The 16,701-nt window shown below is 41.8% G+C and overlaps 1 protein-coding gene across 4 annotated transcripts; it reads right to left on the bottom strand.

Moving 5' to 3' along the window:
* On the bottom strand, nucleotides 1–16,339 carry LOC120369605 (protein mono-ADP-ribosyltransferase PARP12-like). 4 transcript variants are annotated; one of them, XM_039483087.1, is made up of 8 exons: nucleotides 16,252–16,339; nucleotides 14,165–14,317; nucleotides 12,731–12,851; nucleotides 11,983–12,079; nucleotides 10,607–10,685; nucleotides 9,478–9,608; nucleotides 2,870–3,021; nucleotides 1–364 (listed from the first exon to the last, which is right to left on the bottom strand). In XM_039483087.1, exons 2-8 carry the CDS (start codon nucleotides 14,246–14,248, stop codon nucleotides 84–86), a joined length of 945 nt encoding a protein of 314 aa, XP_039339021.1. In that variant the 5' UTR covers nucleotides 14,249–14,317; nucleotides 16,252–16,339; the 3' UTR covers nucleotides 1–83. The 4 variants fall into 4 exon arrangements, with proteins under 4 accessions (XP_039339021.1, XP_039339026.1, XP_039339013.1 ...); XM_039483092.1 differs by having other exon boundaries at nucleotides 14,165–14,225; nucleotides 16,252–16,262; XM_039483079.1 differs by lacking the exon at nucleotides 16,252–16,339 and adding an exon at nucleotides 16,116–16,234.
* Nucleotides 16,340–16,701: the final 362 nt, after the last annotated feature.

Below are 16,701 nucleotides of genomic sequence, written 5' to 3'. Positions count from 1 at the left end.
TAGTACCAATAAATATATTTTAAAATAGGAAATATGTAAAATCATTTGACTATCTCAGTGTAGGAAAGTGATATTGCTGTCCATTACAAGATCACACAGCTGTACCCTTCTGCATATTCTATTATATATTCTGGGTAAATCTGGTGCTTCTCAAAGATGACAAAAATGGAGGGATTCACTGGACTGTCCACACAGCTGTCATAAAAGCTGTTCGAATTGTTAGGTCTGGGTGGAGGGCGAAGGTAGTTATTGCTTCCTTGAACAAAGTCTCCAACTAGCACTCGAGCTACGATCATGGTCTTGGAACTGGAGCCAGTCTGACAATATTGATGGGAATAACGAGCGTCTCTGGCAAAGTAGCTTCCTAAGAACAAGAAAAAGCCAAGATAAGAATTATTTCTGTAGACTTTATTTTATGCTTGTATCTATTACTGCCATAACAGTTGATGGTCTAGCTTACAGCATTTCAACAAGTGCCCTTCACACTGTAACTATAGATATCTCCTTCACACTGTAACTACAGATATAGATATCTCCAGGTAACTATAGATATCTCCTAAATCATACTCGTACATTATGTTTAAGGTCAATATCTAATCATGCTTTTTAAGACACCCTCAATCACCCATAGTCAGTAAGTTAGTTAACTAACTAGTGCAACTATTTTGGCTTTTTAATGCGTGTTTTACTTCAAGGACTGCATCCTGCGCCTAGTTAAGTCAGCACTGGGGCTTGTCTACACATCAAAGTTGAACCACTTTAACTATACTAGTATAGTTAAACTAGCACCAGCCCCTAGCATGGTTGCACTTAGGCCTGGTCTACACTAAGAGGGGGGTCGAACTAGGGTATGCAAATTCAGCTACGTGAATAGCGTAGCTGAATTCGAAGTACCCTAGTTCAACCTACTCACCCGTCCAGACGCGGCGGGGTCGAACTCCACGGCTTCCCCGTCGACTCCGCCACCGCCGTTTGCAGTGGTGGAGTACCGGAGTCAACCGCAGCGCTTCCGGAGTTCGAACTATCGCGTCTAGATCAGACGCGATAGTTTGAACTCCGAGAAGTCGAACTCACCGCGTTGACCGGGAAGGTAAGTGTAAACCTACCCTTAGAGGTACAACAGTACCTTATTCCAATATAGCTTATTTCTGTACTAGAAGAGGAGCAAACTGTACCAATATAAGATACTAGTAAACTGTGTCAGTTAGGGATGTGACTTTTCCCCCCTCAAATACCAGTAGAACTCCTAGTATGGATGCATGTAAATAGGTATACTACTATCTTATATAACCGTGTCCACACTAAGGGCTGGGCTGGTATTTTGGAAATGAAGTCACACCCCTGACTGACATAGTTATGCCACTAAATCTGTGTAGACCAGACCTTAGCTGGTCAGGAAGTAGTTCTCTCCCCTCTGGGAAAACTTTTTGCTTTTCAGATTAAAACAAAGAAACAAAAAGCAAAAAACTTTGGCACGGCCCATACTTAAAAATGTGTGCTGGCACATCTGTGTTGGTCAGGGGTGTGAAAAAAAAACAACCACAACAACAACCCCCATCTCGTAACATAGCTATGCTGACAAAATCATCGGTGTAGATGCAACTGTGCTAACAGAAGAGTGTTTCTGTTGGCATCGCTAACCTTGCACAGGGAGGTGGTGTTCCAGTACCAGCAGAAAAACTCTCCGTGAATGGTGTGTCTACACTAAAGGTGCGCAGCTACATTGGCAGAGTCAACATAGGCTCTATTAGCATAGACATAGCCTCAGAGAAAAGAAGTCGCTTTCTGCAAAAAGTTCTCATTTTGTCAAAACCCCAATTTTCCATACAGAAAAAGCAAAAAATTTTGACCAGCCCCAGTCAATATCCAAGTTCCTATTGACTACAATAGGAGAAGGAGGCGGCCTTTTCAACAGCCTCTAAAGCAATGTTTCTCAACTTTTTTTGACACCAAGGACGGGCTTGCTGCCTTCCTAAACTGTATCAGGGAGATCTCAGGGATTGGCGCCGGTCCACAGACCATTCATTAAGAAACACTGCTCTAAAGCACATGGTTGCCTCAAGAGTGTTTGTCAAACTTCTATTTCTTTGGATTTAAGAAAAAGAGCTTCTGCAAGAGAGTTCTCAATCCATTTTTTTTTTACAAGCTAGCAGATAGTAGTCGGCTACAAATTCTGCAGTTAATATTCCAACAATGGAATCTTGAGACATCATGAACCATGAAGACAAAGCTAGAGTTTTAAAGTGATGCACAATAAAAACCTAGTAATAATGTTAAACTTAAGGAATGATGGATTCAAATCAGAAGTTCCCAACAGATAAGGTTGCTCTGAAATTATACAGAACCAGACAAGCCCTTCTGCGGTTAACTATTCACTGAACCCCTACCTGAAAGAGAGGATCCTTTCAGTATTTCTAAATACCAACACAAAAAACTAGTCAAACAGACCAAAAGTGTTGCTAGAAAGCAAGCACACATTCTACATGCCCTTTGATATGCCTGACTATCTTCCATTAATATTAGAACACAATCCCATTAAAATCAGTGAGAGTTTTCAAACTGAGCAAAATAGCACAATTGAGTTCAGAAGGATAGAACAGATCTTTTAAATTTGAAACCATGTTGCTCTGCACTCTGAGTAATAATTTACACCTGTAAAAAGTAGATGTAAAATGCCAGTTCAATAGCCTTTGTGCTCACTCTGCATTGGTGTAAGTGGCCACTAAAGATGCAAGGCAACAGAGAATCAGGCCCAGTCTGTAGGAAGTTGACTTCTGCAGTATTAATTTGAGTCCGTTTCATTACATTCCAGGAATAGAGAGAGAGAGAGAGAGTGTTCATGGTACATGTACACACACTACCTCTATACCTTTTCCATATAATGTTCCATGGGTCCCACAGATTCTCCAGTCAAAGTTCTGCCCACAGATGGCATGCAGATGGGATGTACTTGTTCCATGGAATAAGAGCCTCTCATCCACATCTCTTCCTCTGTTTGTCTTCCTCATCTGCTCCTTTTGCCTAGTGATAGAAATGTGTCAGCGGAAAGCAAAAAACCCCAAAACATTTATGCTAGGGCAAAACGAGGTTTTCAATCTTCCTCTCTGCTTCAACCGTATTCCAGTTAAACCTTAAACTTAGAAAGTGGAACAAAAGAAATACCGAAGGGTAAGTGGGTTTACCTTGGTTTTCCTCTTCCCACGTTATCCAATAGATCCCTTATGCTACGTGTTATGGCTCTACCTACCAGAAAGCAAGGAGGCCACCAGTCAAGACAATATAAGGCAAGGAGGCTGCCAGTTCCACTTCAGTCTAGAAACTTCTACAGCAAGAACAGAAGTATGAGAACACATTGAGTACAAGGAAGAAACGCCACCACAGAAAAATGAACCTCAAGAGGATGTAGGAGAGACCATGACACAGAAGTGCTGGTAAAAGCTCTTGTTGCAAGTCTCCTCATCCTTTGCCCTAGCTTCCTTATACTAAAGATATGGAGCAATAAGCTAAGAAGAGAGAGTTTCTTTAAAACCAGCGTGTGTGAGCACATGCATGCTCTCACACATGAGCATACCATTACAGTGCAATTAAGATCCCCAATGTCAGGGTATTTTGAGGAAGAGTTTAAGCCCACTTGAGGCATTCCAGTCCTCTAAATCGGTCTCCTATTTTGAACTAAGAAGTACGGCAATAAAGTAAAAAGGCCTGCAGGACTTCCTGACAAATGAAACAACCCATGGCACAACAGGAGTCAGAGCAACTTCTTAATACCAGATTTCTAGCTTTTTAAGTTTCCTAACGGAGGAGGGAAGGAATGCCACCACCGGTACCCTGACTGAACTAGTTACAGTAGCATTTGAAACCAGAATAGCAAATTCAGGTCAGAACTCTCTTTCTGAACCCAAGACTTCATCTCACACACATTAGAGGAATGGTAACAGGGAACCCACTCAGCTGAATACAGCTTCTGTTCAGCTATGGCATATAGCATGGCACCCATAGATCAACCTTTCTCAGCTCTGCTACTAATGCCAATCCTCTTGGTATCCATTCAGTTCAGCTTCAGGGATACAGGATTCAATTAATAAAGAATTAGAGGAGGATAATGTAACTAATGCAACCCAACACAGGTTTATGGAAAATAAATCCTGTCAAACTAGATAGATGTTTTTTGAATGAAATGACAAGTTTGTTGATAAAAAGTAAAGCATTGTGTAATAAATTTTTGTAAGGCATATTGCACAACATTTTGATTCAAAAACTAGAATGATACAAAACTAACATGGGAGATACTACATGGATTAAAAGCTGACTAACTGGGAGGTCTCAAAATGTAATTGTAAAACAGGGAATCATCAAGTAGGTGTATTTCTAGTGGGATCTCTCAAGGAAACTGATCACAGCCCTTTGCTAGTTAACATTTTTATCAGTCATCTGGAAGAAAACAACATTATTTCTGATAGGTAATAATTGGAGATATACCAATCTCCTAGAACTGGACGGGACCTTGAAAGGTCATTGTCCCAGCCCCTGCCTTCACACTAGCAGGACCATTTTGCCCCCCCCTATCCTCTGGCCTCCTCAAGGATTGAACTCACAACCCTGGGTTTAGCAGGCCAATGCTCAAACCACTGAGCTATCCCTCCCCCCTGATAAAGTTTGCAAATTAAGTTTGGGGAAGTGCTAAATGATGAAGAGGACTGATACAGAGCAATCTGGATAACAGGGTGAGCTGGGCGCAAGCAAACAATATGCATTTTAATTCAGCTAAATGTAAATGAATACATCTAGGAACAAAGAATGTAGGCCATACTTACAGAATGGGGACTCTATCCTGTGAAGCAGTGACTATGAAAAAGATTTGGGAGTCATGATGGACAATCAGCTAAACAGGACTTTGAAGCTCAATGACATGCCCAAAAAAGTTAATGCCATCTTTGGCTGAATAAACCAGGGAATCTCCAATAGAGTAGAGAAGTTATGTTGCCTCTATCTGGCGTTGGAGTGACCACTGCTGGAAGACTGTATCCAATTCTGGTGTCCAGAATTCAAAAAGGATGTGGATTAATTGGAGGGGGTTCAGAGAAGAGCCACAAGAATGATTAAAAGATTAGAAAACATGCCCTTATAGCGATAGGTTCAAGGAGCTCAGTCTACTTAGTTTCCCACGAGAAGCTTAATGGGTGAGTTGACTTTACTACAATCTATGAGTACCTACATGGGGGTTGGGGGGAATTGATAATCAGCTCTTCAGTCTAGTGGAGGAAAGTATTACAGGATCCAATGGCTGGAAGTCAAAGCTAGACAAATTCAGACTGGAGACGGGGTGTAAATTTAACAACGAGGGTGTTTAGCCTTTGGAATACTGTAGCAAGTGTTGTGGTAGATTTTCCATCGCTGGTCATTTTTAGAACAAGATTGGATTTAAAAAAAAAAACAAAAAAAAAAAACAAGATATGCTCTAGTTCAAATGAGAATTTTTTTTGGGGGGGGGGGGAGGGATCCTATCACCTGAAGTTCTACAGAATGTCAGACTAGAGGATCACAGTGGTCCCTCCTAGCTAAAAAGTCCCTTTAGCTTGGTGTGGCGCATATTAAAGGAACAGTTGTATCACACACGCACAGCTTCACACTAGTAGAGGTCCTTCCTTTTTGTTAGTTACACTATGGTAGCTCCGAAAATGCACTAGTCAACATACATACACATGCAGGAAGACAGTTACAGTCCCGAAGGAGTTCTAATACCCCACTCTATGGGCAAGTCTACACTGCAGCACTATGTTGGCACAGCTGCACCGATGTAACTCTGCTGCTGTAGAGTGTCTGGTGGAGAAGCGCTATGCCGATGGGAGAAGCATAAGCTATGTTGGCAGGAGAGTGTCTCCCGCTGACATAGCGCCAGGGTGGACAGCATGAAACTTCTGTTGCTCGGTGGAGGAGGGAGGTCCACACCTAACATACATTGCTCAGGGATCGACTTAAGCAGTAGTCGAGACCTGCCCTATATCTTCTTTGAGTGGCAATCAAATGAGTGAGAAAAGTATAACGGTCTCACTTTAGTTATCTTCAGACTTTTCATATGGCACATCAAGGATTGCTGGGTTTTTTCCCACATGACTTGCTAGCTAGAAACACACTAGCCTCTCTTTTTGTAGTTCTTCTCATTCTCCATCCAGCTATTTGAAATCCTAACTTTCCTCTAGCTTTTTCCACCTGAGATGGTCACTTCTGGAATTCTAACAAGTACTGATGAAAGGGTACAATGCCATCTTAACTAAGTTCTCAGGTCCAATGAGCCAAGAAACTTGTCCCTGGAATGATAGTATAACATGCAATATTTCAGGAAGATGGGTTCATTCTGGTGCGGGAGATGAGAGAAAGAGAAAAAAAAATCAAGGTTATAAGGGGAAGCAAGCAAGCTACAGCCACTCCATCACACAAACACACACACTTCTTACAGGGATAGGGACAATAGACTAAAGGGCAAAGTGTGGCCTTGCTCCCATAGAGGAACACTGTTGCACACATGCTTTTGCAGTTGTGCTTTCTACACCCTCAATCACCCTTCCCCAAGAGCTGCAGGTTACCAGCTTCTGTTCTCCAAATCTTCATTTTTTTCCCTAATATAACTGTCACATCTGCTTTAATGTTCATGTGCAGGTTAATAAGCAGATCAAGAGCCTCTGAAGCACTAGTGCAAACCTCGACTGCATCAAATCTTCCTTGAAAGCTCTGCAATTTCAGATTAGTGCTTTCTACAAAGATTTTCACATCATCCAACTCTGCTGTCATTAGGTTTTGCTGCTGGTAAATTTTGCCCGATCAATCTTGTCTTCCTGGTCCAGCCTCTGTGCCACCTTCTCCTCTTCATGGCTGCTGCTCTTTGATTCAGCCAGGGTACTCCAAGGAAACATCTCTTCGAGCAAAAAGTGTTTGGACTTAGTGCAAGTTACTTCTCCTGTCTTAGGGTTCTGATGTTTAAGGGACAAATTCTGCCCAGAGATATACCCATGCAACCCCATCAGTGTAACTAAGTGCAGAGTATTTTTGTTGTTGTTTTTTAAAGTTGAAACAACTTGTCCAGATTTATGCTGTGGCTTTCAGCAAGAAGGCGAGGAAGTGAGACAAAATGAGTCTAATCAATACTACACTCCCTAGTGGCCTCTAAAAATCAAACCTTAGTGTGAGATCTCTCTCTCTCGGCACTGACCACAAGGAAATTTCAAGATCAAATTATCAGAGGGGTAGCCGTGTTAGTCTGGATCTGTAAAAGCAGCAAAGAGTCTTGTGGCACCTTATAGACTAACAGATGTTTTGGAGCATGAGCTTTCGTGGGTGAATACCCACTTCGTCGGATGCAAGTAGTGGAAATTTCCAGGGGCAGGTTTATATATGCAAGCAAGAGGCAAGCTAGAGATAACGAGGTTAGTTCAATCAGGGAGGATGAGGCCCTGTTCTAGCAGTTGAGTGAAAACCAAGGGAGGAGAAATTGGTTCTGTAGTTGGCAAGCCATTCACAGTCTTTGTTTAATCCTGAGCTGATGGTGTCAAATTTGCAGATGAACTGGAGCTCAGCAGTTTCTCTTTGAAGTCTGGTCCTGAAGTTTTTTTGCTGCAGGATGGCCACCTTAAGATCTGCTATTGTGTGGCCAGGGAGGTTGAAGTGTTCTCCTACAGGTTTTTGTATATTGCCATTCCCAATATCTGATTTGTGTCCATTTATCCTTTTCCTTAGAGACTGTCCAGTTTGGCCGATGTACATAGCAAAGGGGCATTGCTGGCATATGATGGCATATATTACATTGGTGGATGTGCAGTTGGCATTAAGGTTCTAGCTCAGGAACCAATCCATGCAACAAACCTCGATGCCAACTCTGCCCACATATCTACACCAGCGACACCATCACAGGACCTAACCAGATCAGCCACACCATCACCAGTTCATTCACCTGCACGAGAACACTTCAACCTCCCTGGCCACACAATAGCAGATCTTAAGGTGGCCATCCTGCAGCAAAAAAAACTTCAGGACCAGACTTCAAAGAGAAACTGCTGAGCTCCAGTTCATCTGCAAATTTGACACCATCAGCTCAGGATTAAACAAAGACTGTGAATGGCTTGCCAACTACAGAACCAGTTTCTCCTCCCTTGGCTTTCACTCTACTGCTAGAACAGGGCCTCATCCTCCCTGATTGAACTAACCTCGTTATCTCTAGCTTGCTTCTTGCTAGCATATATAAACCTGCCCCTGGAAATTTCCACTACTTGCATCCGACGAAGTGGGTATTCACCCACGAAAGCTCATGCTCCAAAACATCTGTTAGTCTATAAGGTGCCACAAGACTCTTTGCTGCTTTTAAAGATCAAATTAGGTTTCTTTGGGAAAGGCACATGGAAGGAGTCATAGTGTTTTCTATTAACCCCACTTCTAGTTCCACTGGGTCAGTGCAAACCTATCTAGCCACAAGATTCAACCATAAAGTAACAGGCTCATAGGAGCATGATCCTTTTTATATCCTGCAAAGCCATGTAAACTGTATTCTGACAAGAAGATCTACAGACACATTTTAAATCGAGCTAGGAATGGTTTGCAAAGTTTCAGTAGAAAACCTCACCAACCCATAGCCTTAATAAAAGGGACCCAGAACTGCACATTCAAGAGAAATCAGCATACATGCTGGAACTAGAGGTGCTACTTCACCCCCTGGCTGGAAGTGGTTTCCATCATATCCAGGGTTTACAGTTTGGTTCAATGGCTCTCAGCACCCCCACTATACAAATTGTTCCAGCACCCCTGGAAAAAACAGTCTTGAGCTACTCCAGTTATGGTATTTAGGGAGGACAGTTTCTTCTTGGTTAGAGTTAGTGAGACTCATCAGCACATAATGAGAAAGAGAACAAACTCTAGAATTATCAGGATTACTCTGCTGTACCTAGTTAGATTCATAGACTTTAGGGTCAAAAGGGACCACCATGATTATCTAGTGTGACCTTCTGCACATCGCAGGCCACAAAATCTCACCCACTCCTGAAATATACCCCTAACCTCTGGCTGAGTTAATGAAGTCGTCAAATCCTGGTTTAAAGACTTCCAGTTACAAAGAATTCACCATTTACACTAGTTTAAAACCTGCAAGTGACCCATGTCCCATGCTGCAGAGGAAGGTTAAAACCCCCCAAGGTCTCTGCCAATCTGACCTGGGAGAAACCTCCTTCCGGACCCAAAATATGGCAATCAGTTAGACCCTGAGCATGTGGGCAAGACCCACCAGGCAGATACCTGGGAGAGAATTATCTGTAGTAACTCAGAGCCCTCCCCATCTAGTGTCCTCTCTCCAGCAGTTGGGGATTTTTGCTACTGGCAGTCACCAATGGGCCACATGCCATCATTGGCAGTCCCATCATACCAGCCCCTCCATAAACTTATTGAGCTCAGGTCTAGAAGACTGAGGTTTTTTAATTAAATAAAATGGATACAAACCACTGGAAAACTTGCCAAAGTGATGGGTTCTGAATCCTCTGCAATCTGCAGATTCTATAATTTTTCATTGTCTTCTCAAATAGGTCCTTGACTTCCTTGTATTCACTGGTAGTATCACTCAGCTCCACCAACTAAAAACAATAAGCATAACACAAATCAAGATGTTAACATGTTTTCAATGAGCTCTCCCCAGGCCTTTCACAAAAGGAAGCACCCAACCACACTGCATTAGAGATGGAACTACCCTGCAACTACACTCACAATTCAAGCTGAGTGAATAGTTCTTTTTTTTTCCCCCAGTTTGGCCCCCGAACTGGGGGGGGGGGGGGGAGTTTGATTTGAACCAAAGAAATCAATTTTTTTTATTTCATCAAATTGAGACCATTTTTTTCCTCAAGTTTTGAATCAAAAATGTTTGAGTCGACTCAAAATGAATTTTCTTCGAGTTTTTCATTTAGTTCTAGTCATTTTTGAGTACATTTCACCCACGTGTGCAAGTGTGTATTTTAAATTGGTCAAATTTCAAAAAAGCAAGCAAGCTGTACTATACTCCAAACTTTCCCAGGGCCCACCCTTACTTATTAGAGGTCTTTTCACACTTGAAAAGTAAGTTTGCTACAGTAAAGTTAGTATTTTAAAATAGCGTTGTAACCATAGTGGCAGACATTTTAATGAGGAAAGCAATGTAAGTGTCTCCATAATATTTTTTTACATGACTTGGTAATCTTCAGAATGCCTCTCACTATGAATTCTTCAGTGTGTGTTCATTTTTTAAATAAAAGTACTGCTGGGTATTTTTAAAAACATCTGCATTGAGCTATGGAGCGTCACGCTCTAAGTCATTAGTTGGAGTCCAGATCAAGTCAGTAGTCACCAAAAAGTCATTATGATCTGATGGCTGTACAGTCATGCGCTCCTGTGGAATGAGTTGGTGGTCTTAATTCGCTTCCCAGTGACATGTCTATGTCAAACATGCCAACTGTATATTTCCAGCTTGCACATGTCACTGGAAACACCACATGAACCTCATCTCTTGAGTTTGAGGGTTGAATTTTAAGTAGTCTACCTTCCACAAGAACTAGTATAGGAAAGATCTCTTCCTGAGTAGAGCTAACCGGTCAAAGAGTACCTTGTACCCTATTTCAGGCAGTGCCGATTGGTCCCAGTTTGGAGGAAACAGATGAAATGGATACGTAGTTTCCAATTGGCTGTTTGCAAACAAAAGAAATGAACAGCAGTGAGCATACGGCACTTCCACATGGATTATCCTGCCCTGGAGCTTCAATCAGCTCTAAACGCTGTCTTGAAGACACAAGCCACATTAACTATTTTATCTTGGTAACACTAGTTGCCAATTCATGCATATTACAGTGACCAGCTATAATAGGAACAAGAGGTAACTTGTTGCCAGAGAGAATAAAGGGTACTGTAAGAGTCAGGCAGCACAATTAAGAGGAGGTAGAATGGGTAAGAAAGCTGTTGAAATTTAATCTTAAGGACACTTCACATAATGCTTCCAGAGCAAGTTCCAATAGCTGTTTGAACCCCTGGGAAATTAAGATCTTACCCCTTTCTCTTCGCCTGGGCTATGCACACACAAAGTAGCATGCCAGATTGGATTAGTGGTCTGTCTAGCCCACTATCCTGTACCAGACCCTTCAGAAGGAGGCACAAGAAACTGAAGTGGACAGTTATAGCATAACGAGTCCATAAGGAACGTTTATTCTAACCTCCATCAGATAGTTGTGAAACTCTCCTGATTCAGGGTGTTGAATAGTCCTTCCAAAATACAATTATTTTATGTTAGATAATATGACTGTGGCTATTCTTATCCAGCAGGATTTTAAAAAAGGATTTATATGAACTCTTGGCTACAAAGATATCCTGTGGCAATGAGTTCCAGAAGCTAGTTGTTTTGTGTAAAGAGAAGAGAGGCACTGTAACACTTGTTCTCCCAGCTGGGGTCCGAAATTTTGTTGAACCAATCATGCTTTAAATTCCCTATCGCTAATTTTATTGAGCCATATGCTGTAACTTCCTCAGATTAACTGAAGTTCCTTAAATCCGGGTGTATGATTCACTGTCTGCCCATCACAGCATCCCTGGGCCTCCAGGGACAGCATTGTCCAGCTCCATCCTAGCTCTCCAGAGTGGCATTCCCCAGCTCCTATTTTTTGTATGAAGGAAATTAATGTATGGGACCACAGGAATAAAATTAATAACAAATAGATGCCTGCTCAAGCAACAGAGAGATAGGGTTACCAATAGTAGCAAAGAGTACACAACTGCTCTAGCTATCTGCAAGCCATCAGTCGCCACAGAGTGCCATCAAAGCCTACATCCTGGAGGTGCTGGGGAACCTACGCTCACCATCACATCCACAACACAGCCTAGCATTAACCCAAACTAGCGTATGCCAGAGGCTTCCCTATGAACTGACACTCCGTGTAGGGCACTGTTTGGCAATAAAATGAAAAAGTAAGTAGTGAACACACTCGCCAGTACCTTCTCTCACTCTTGTATCCCCCGCCGAAGAACACAAACTTTGGCCACCTACAGACTTTTCTCCGAGTTTGATAGTGCAAGTTTATCTGGACCATATCTTGAAAGAAAAAAAAATGTAACATGGCAAGAGTTAAAGACCCTTCACTTCCCAGTAACTCTGTTTGTTTAAATAAAGATATAGTACGGCTATGTATTGCTCCTACCCTGGCCTTCAGTGCGTCACAGGTTGGGGTCACTCTTTCACCTGTTCTACTCCTACTTGAAGAGCTTTTTGTTATTCTGACCCATTTCCAGTTCTTCTATCTCACTGTCATTAGGACTTTATGGGGTAAATCTGACTAGATATAGTGCTATATCACCATCATCAGTTTTCCTGCATTTCCTCTTACCATCTAGGTTTCTGTTTATGGAATTATACGGACTAAAAGAGGAAGACGCATTAGGTCATCTAGCTAGTGCATTCTTCCTGGCAGTACGGGATTGTTCCTTTATGCCTTCCCTCACCATAATCAGTCTGCAAGAATATCCACTGGTCTTCGCATCTTCACCATGTTTTAAGGTTCAGTTCTCCTCTTTTACTTTCCCCTTTGTTCTTGCATGAGAGTGGCTGTCCCAGAGTTCATAGAGAGTTCACTCACTAGTCTATTTATCAGCAGAGAGCAACTGGAAGGACTTTGTACGAAGGAAGCTATGTTTAAGTCAATTCCATGTTGTAATGTGTTAAACTTTAAACAAGCAGGTACCTTACCTTGAAAGTTTATCTCATACTGCCAAGAACCAGCTTGAAACAATACAGTGCCTTTTCGGTCCGCTAGAAATGCCGCCTCCAGATCCTCAGAAGTTACCGTGGCAGCACAATAATTTGCATGCTATAGAATGAGAGCATGGGAAAATTACACTCATTACAAATGGACCTTTGGCTTCAGTGGCATTGTATGCATGCAACAGAGCAGTGGTTAGCCTATAATCTATTCATTTATTCTATTAAGTCAATGATAGTGTTAAATTAGGTCAGTTTGGCATGCTTCCTCCTACCACTGAGCAGAGCTAAATACTCTTCTTCCAATGACTATTAGTCTGGTTGAGTTAGTGCACAAGAGATAGAAAGGATTTACTCAAGAGGAACCAACTAGGACTCACTCAAAGACACATCAGCTGAAGATCTGTTACAGATTTTGATTGAAATGGTGCTTACAAATGCCAACGTTATTCCTGAGAAAAGGCATTAAACTCTCCCTTTCTTTGCTCCTGCACAGAGTTCCAATAGGATCAACTATAAGTCCACTGTGACAGATTAGTGGATATAGCACAGCTATAGATCCACCATGTTCAGAGGAGATTGAAAGCACTCTACAGAAAAAAGGGCAGTTGGGCTACTAGGATTTCCATAGAGCTACAGTGCAAAGCAAAGGTGAAAGGATACGAGAAGGCAGGATCTTTTCTGAATGCAGTAACTGGAAACGGGGCTGTGTAACAGAAAATACTAGAGCAGATCAAAAGATTATTTTCCAGAGGGAAGAAACCTTTCACAAAAATGGTTTGTTTTCCTTAATTTCCTTAATTTTCTGCAGAAGTTTTCGACTTTTCAGCAAGATATCAAAACCCAAAATATTTGCTGTGCCTCCTGGGAGTTGTAGTTTGGGTGCCTTATATTCCCATTTTGTTCTATGAATTAGGCTGTCTGGTTAGACTACATCACTGGTGAAGCCCTATTCTCTCCTCTTTTGGTGGGCAGGAAGGAGCGCATCATAGGAGATGTAGTAAAGCCCAGCCCACAGTGAGAATGGGAACACTCAAATGATAACTCCCAAGATGCCGTTTTGAATCGAAGAGCAGTATTTTGGTTTTCGTGCTTTCGGCTGTCTGTGAAATATCAACATTTTCCTTGGAAACCCAATACCTTTCATGGTACAATTTGTTTAGCTGAAAAACAGTTTTTGACCAAAATTATATGACCAGCCCTAGACAACATATACCAATTTTTAGAGCTATTCCTCAGAAGCTTCTATGGAGTATTAATGAAATATTGAGGAACAACTAAAACAGAGGCACACCTGATAATACAGTAATACACCTGTGCACACAGAAAGCACTGAGAGAACATCTGTGTGACATCTAGAATGGCTTAGAGCTGGCTGGCTCAGAGTGTAGAGTGTTGAGTGTCAGTCGAACACAAGCTCACCTGTTTCCCATATTCAATCCACTGCCCAGATCCATCCAACCAGTACCAGATGTATTCCATTCTGACAATAGATTGCAAATGCATGACAGATGATGCAGAGAGATGTCAAAGTGGAGTAAAAGAGCAGACTGGCTTCAGATAACTTCCTGAACTCTAATATTGAGAGAGAAATCCCAACTTAACACAAGCCTTAACAGAACTGTTCAGATGGTATCTTATCTTCTTTAAGCATTAGAACACCGGCCATTTCTGAGGTAAGAGCAAGGCTCGTTGTACACTTGGCAAGAGCTCTTTCAACAACAATAGCAGAATCTGCATGGTGCTTGGAAAAAAAAAGGCTCTATTTAGACTGTGATGGATCTCTGCGGGAATCAGGTTGCAGACCTTTTCTGGGGTGCCCTGCATGAGTATACCGGTCAGTATATCCATGCAATGTAATGAGTATACTTATCCTCAGGAGTCCTCCTAAGGAAAAACTGGCTTAAGTCAAAGTAATCCCACAATAGTGGCTTGAGGATTCAGGTCCAGTGATTTGTCCCCTCTCTCCCTCTCTCTCTCAAAGTGCCCACTAAGCCAGTTAAGAGTACAGGATTCCACAGAACAAAGGAAGTGTCGTCTATGCATTTATAGGTCCAAAATGTATTTTGGGAGAAAGCCGTTTTGGCGGGGGTGGGGGTAGGGGTGCTACAGGGAGGCAGGGTTAGGGTTAATCCATTCCATAAAGACCAGCTCTGCAGTCTGGATTTGAATCAGACTTCCATAAAGTTCAGGCATGTTTGACTCCAGGGATTTTGTTTGGGCCCATATCTCGAGGCTAGTAGCAGAAGGCCAGTGATGAGCAATATGGCTATCCATCAGCCAAATATTAATAATCCTACTATTTGGAGAATTTGGGGGGTTTTGTTGTGTTTTTTTTTTAAACTTGACCATCTCAATTTTTAAACTTGACAATATCCTCTCTGTACTTTAGTGCTTTTCTATCCCATGTACAACTTTTCCTTATAACTAGTTGCACACGCATTCAAGAAGTGCCCATCTGCTTAGAATGCAAGTTTACAAGAGGCCGTGGCTGAGATTTTTCAAAGCTGCCTAACAAATCTGCATCCCCAATTCCAGGAGGATTTGGGCTTCCATATCTCTTCGTAGGCTTTGAAAATTCCATCAAACCTGCTTCTAGATCTGAAAAGAGCAACTTTTAAGACCCAAGTACCTTATTAACAAGAAACCCAATCACTCAATTTAAAAAACAAATTAAAACAAAGCCCCTGGTCTAAGTTTATCCGAGTACAGAGATTAGAAGCACAAAGGTCCAGTCTGAGTAATTCCAGGAACTAAAAGGCCTGTGGAATGATCAGAGTTCTCATCTTTTGATTGCCTTGACAAAATCCTTTATTCAGATTCTTTCCCCTGCACTGTTATTCCTCCTTAATCTATAGTAATATGTGCAAGGTCCATTCCTATAAAGACGACCCTTGTTTGTTCTCATTCAAATCCCACTGCAGCAGATTTGCTAGGCTCATATTAGCACCAGTTTATTTTTCAAAGCCTTCCAGGGTGGCACTTGTGCATGCCTGTTATTTGCACTTTCCAAAGTTGTGCCTGTCACTAAAGTTTCTGAAATCTTTAATTTACTATAAGATCATGCCAAAATTGACAGTTTTAAATGTTTTTTTTTAAACTTATAAAAAAACCTTATTTGAGGGGGCACTTCAATGGATAGACATCCCTCACCTTGTAGCAGAGCCTACAAGCAGCCAAATAAAGGGGTCATCTTAAATCAGAAAGCCAAGTTCTCCCTTAAATATAGTAGGTTTTTGTGCTATCATATATTGTGCGCATCAAAAGCAATCTTACAGTACATTTCTTACTGACAGATTTCAGATAGAGGAGTGAGAGGCAAGCAATTAAGGAAAATACAGTTTCTTAACAGACACATCATTATGTTACTCACTGTAAGCAGGTATTCTTCCCAAACTACATTTAAAACAAAATCTACATGCTGTCTAAACACACTCACTCCCCCTCTCCCTGGATTGGCTTTACTAACAAAGCCCAGAACTTGGGTGTTCATAGGGTTCGGTTCTTACCTAAGCATTATTCTGCCATAATCCTCTACAGGCAGGGAGCCCCTCCCACCACCCTTATACACAGGTGGTGTAGTTAGTCACCTGCCTCTGAGTCAGAAGAACCCACTTAACCCCTTCTCAGCAGAATTAAGACCTGCAGCCTGGGAAAGATGTTTCAGAAAAACACTGTCATTGTGTTACACATAATCTAACTACACCTCTGCATGCTGTTGCCTTTTTTCAAGTATTTCCCTTTCTGAGGTGCTAGGCTATCCTTTATATTTAAAGTAGTACTCCTTAGAAAACTGAAGCCAATAACATTTCCTTGCAGTTATTGTCACACACAGTAACACTCTGGTGTTAGAAGGAAGTGCAGATGGGACAGATGGCTTTGGCAGGTATGCTGATTCCAGTCTCCATGCATAAGTTGGATTCCTGTATCTCCTACAATGTGCTCAAACTATAAAAAGA

This window comes from Mauremys reevesii, linkage group 1 (assembly GCF_016161935.1).
Source record: "Mauremys reevesii isolate NIE-2019 linkage group 1, ASM1616193v1, whole genome shotgun sequence".
In the NCBI taxonomy this organism is placed as follows: domain Eukaryota; kingdom Metazoa; phylum Chordata; order Testudines; family Geoemydidae; genus Mauremys; species Mauremys reevesii.
This window is presented reverse-complemented; position numbering and strand designations above follow the sequence as displayed.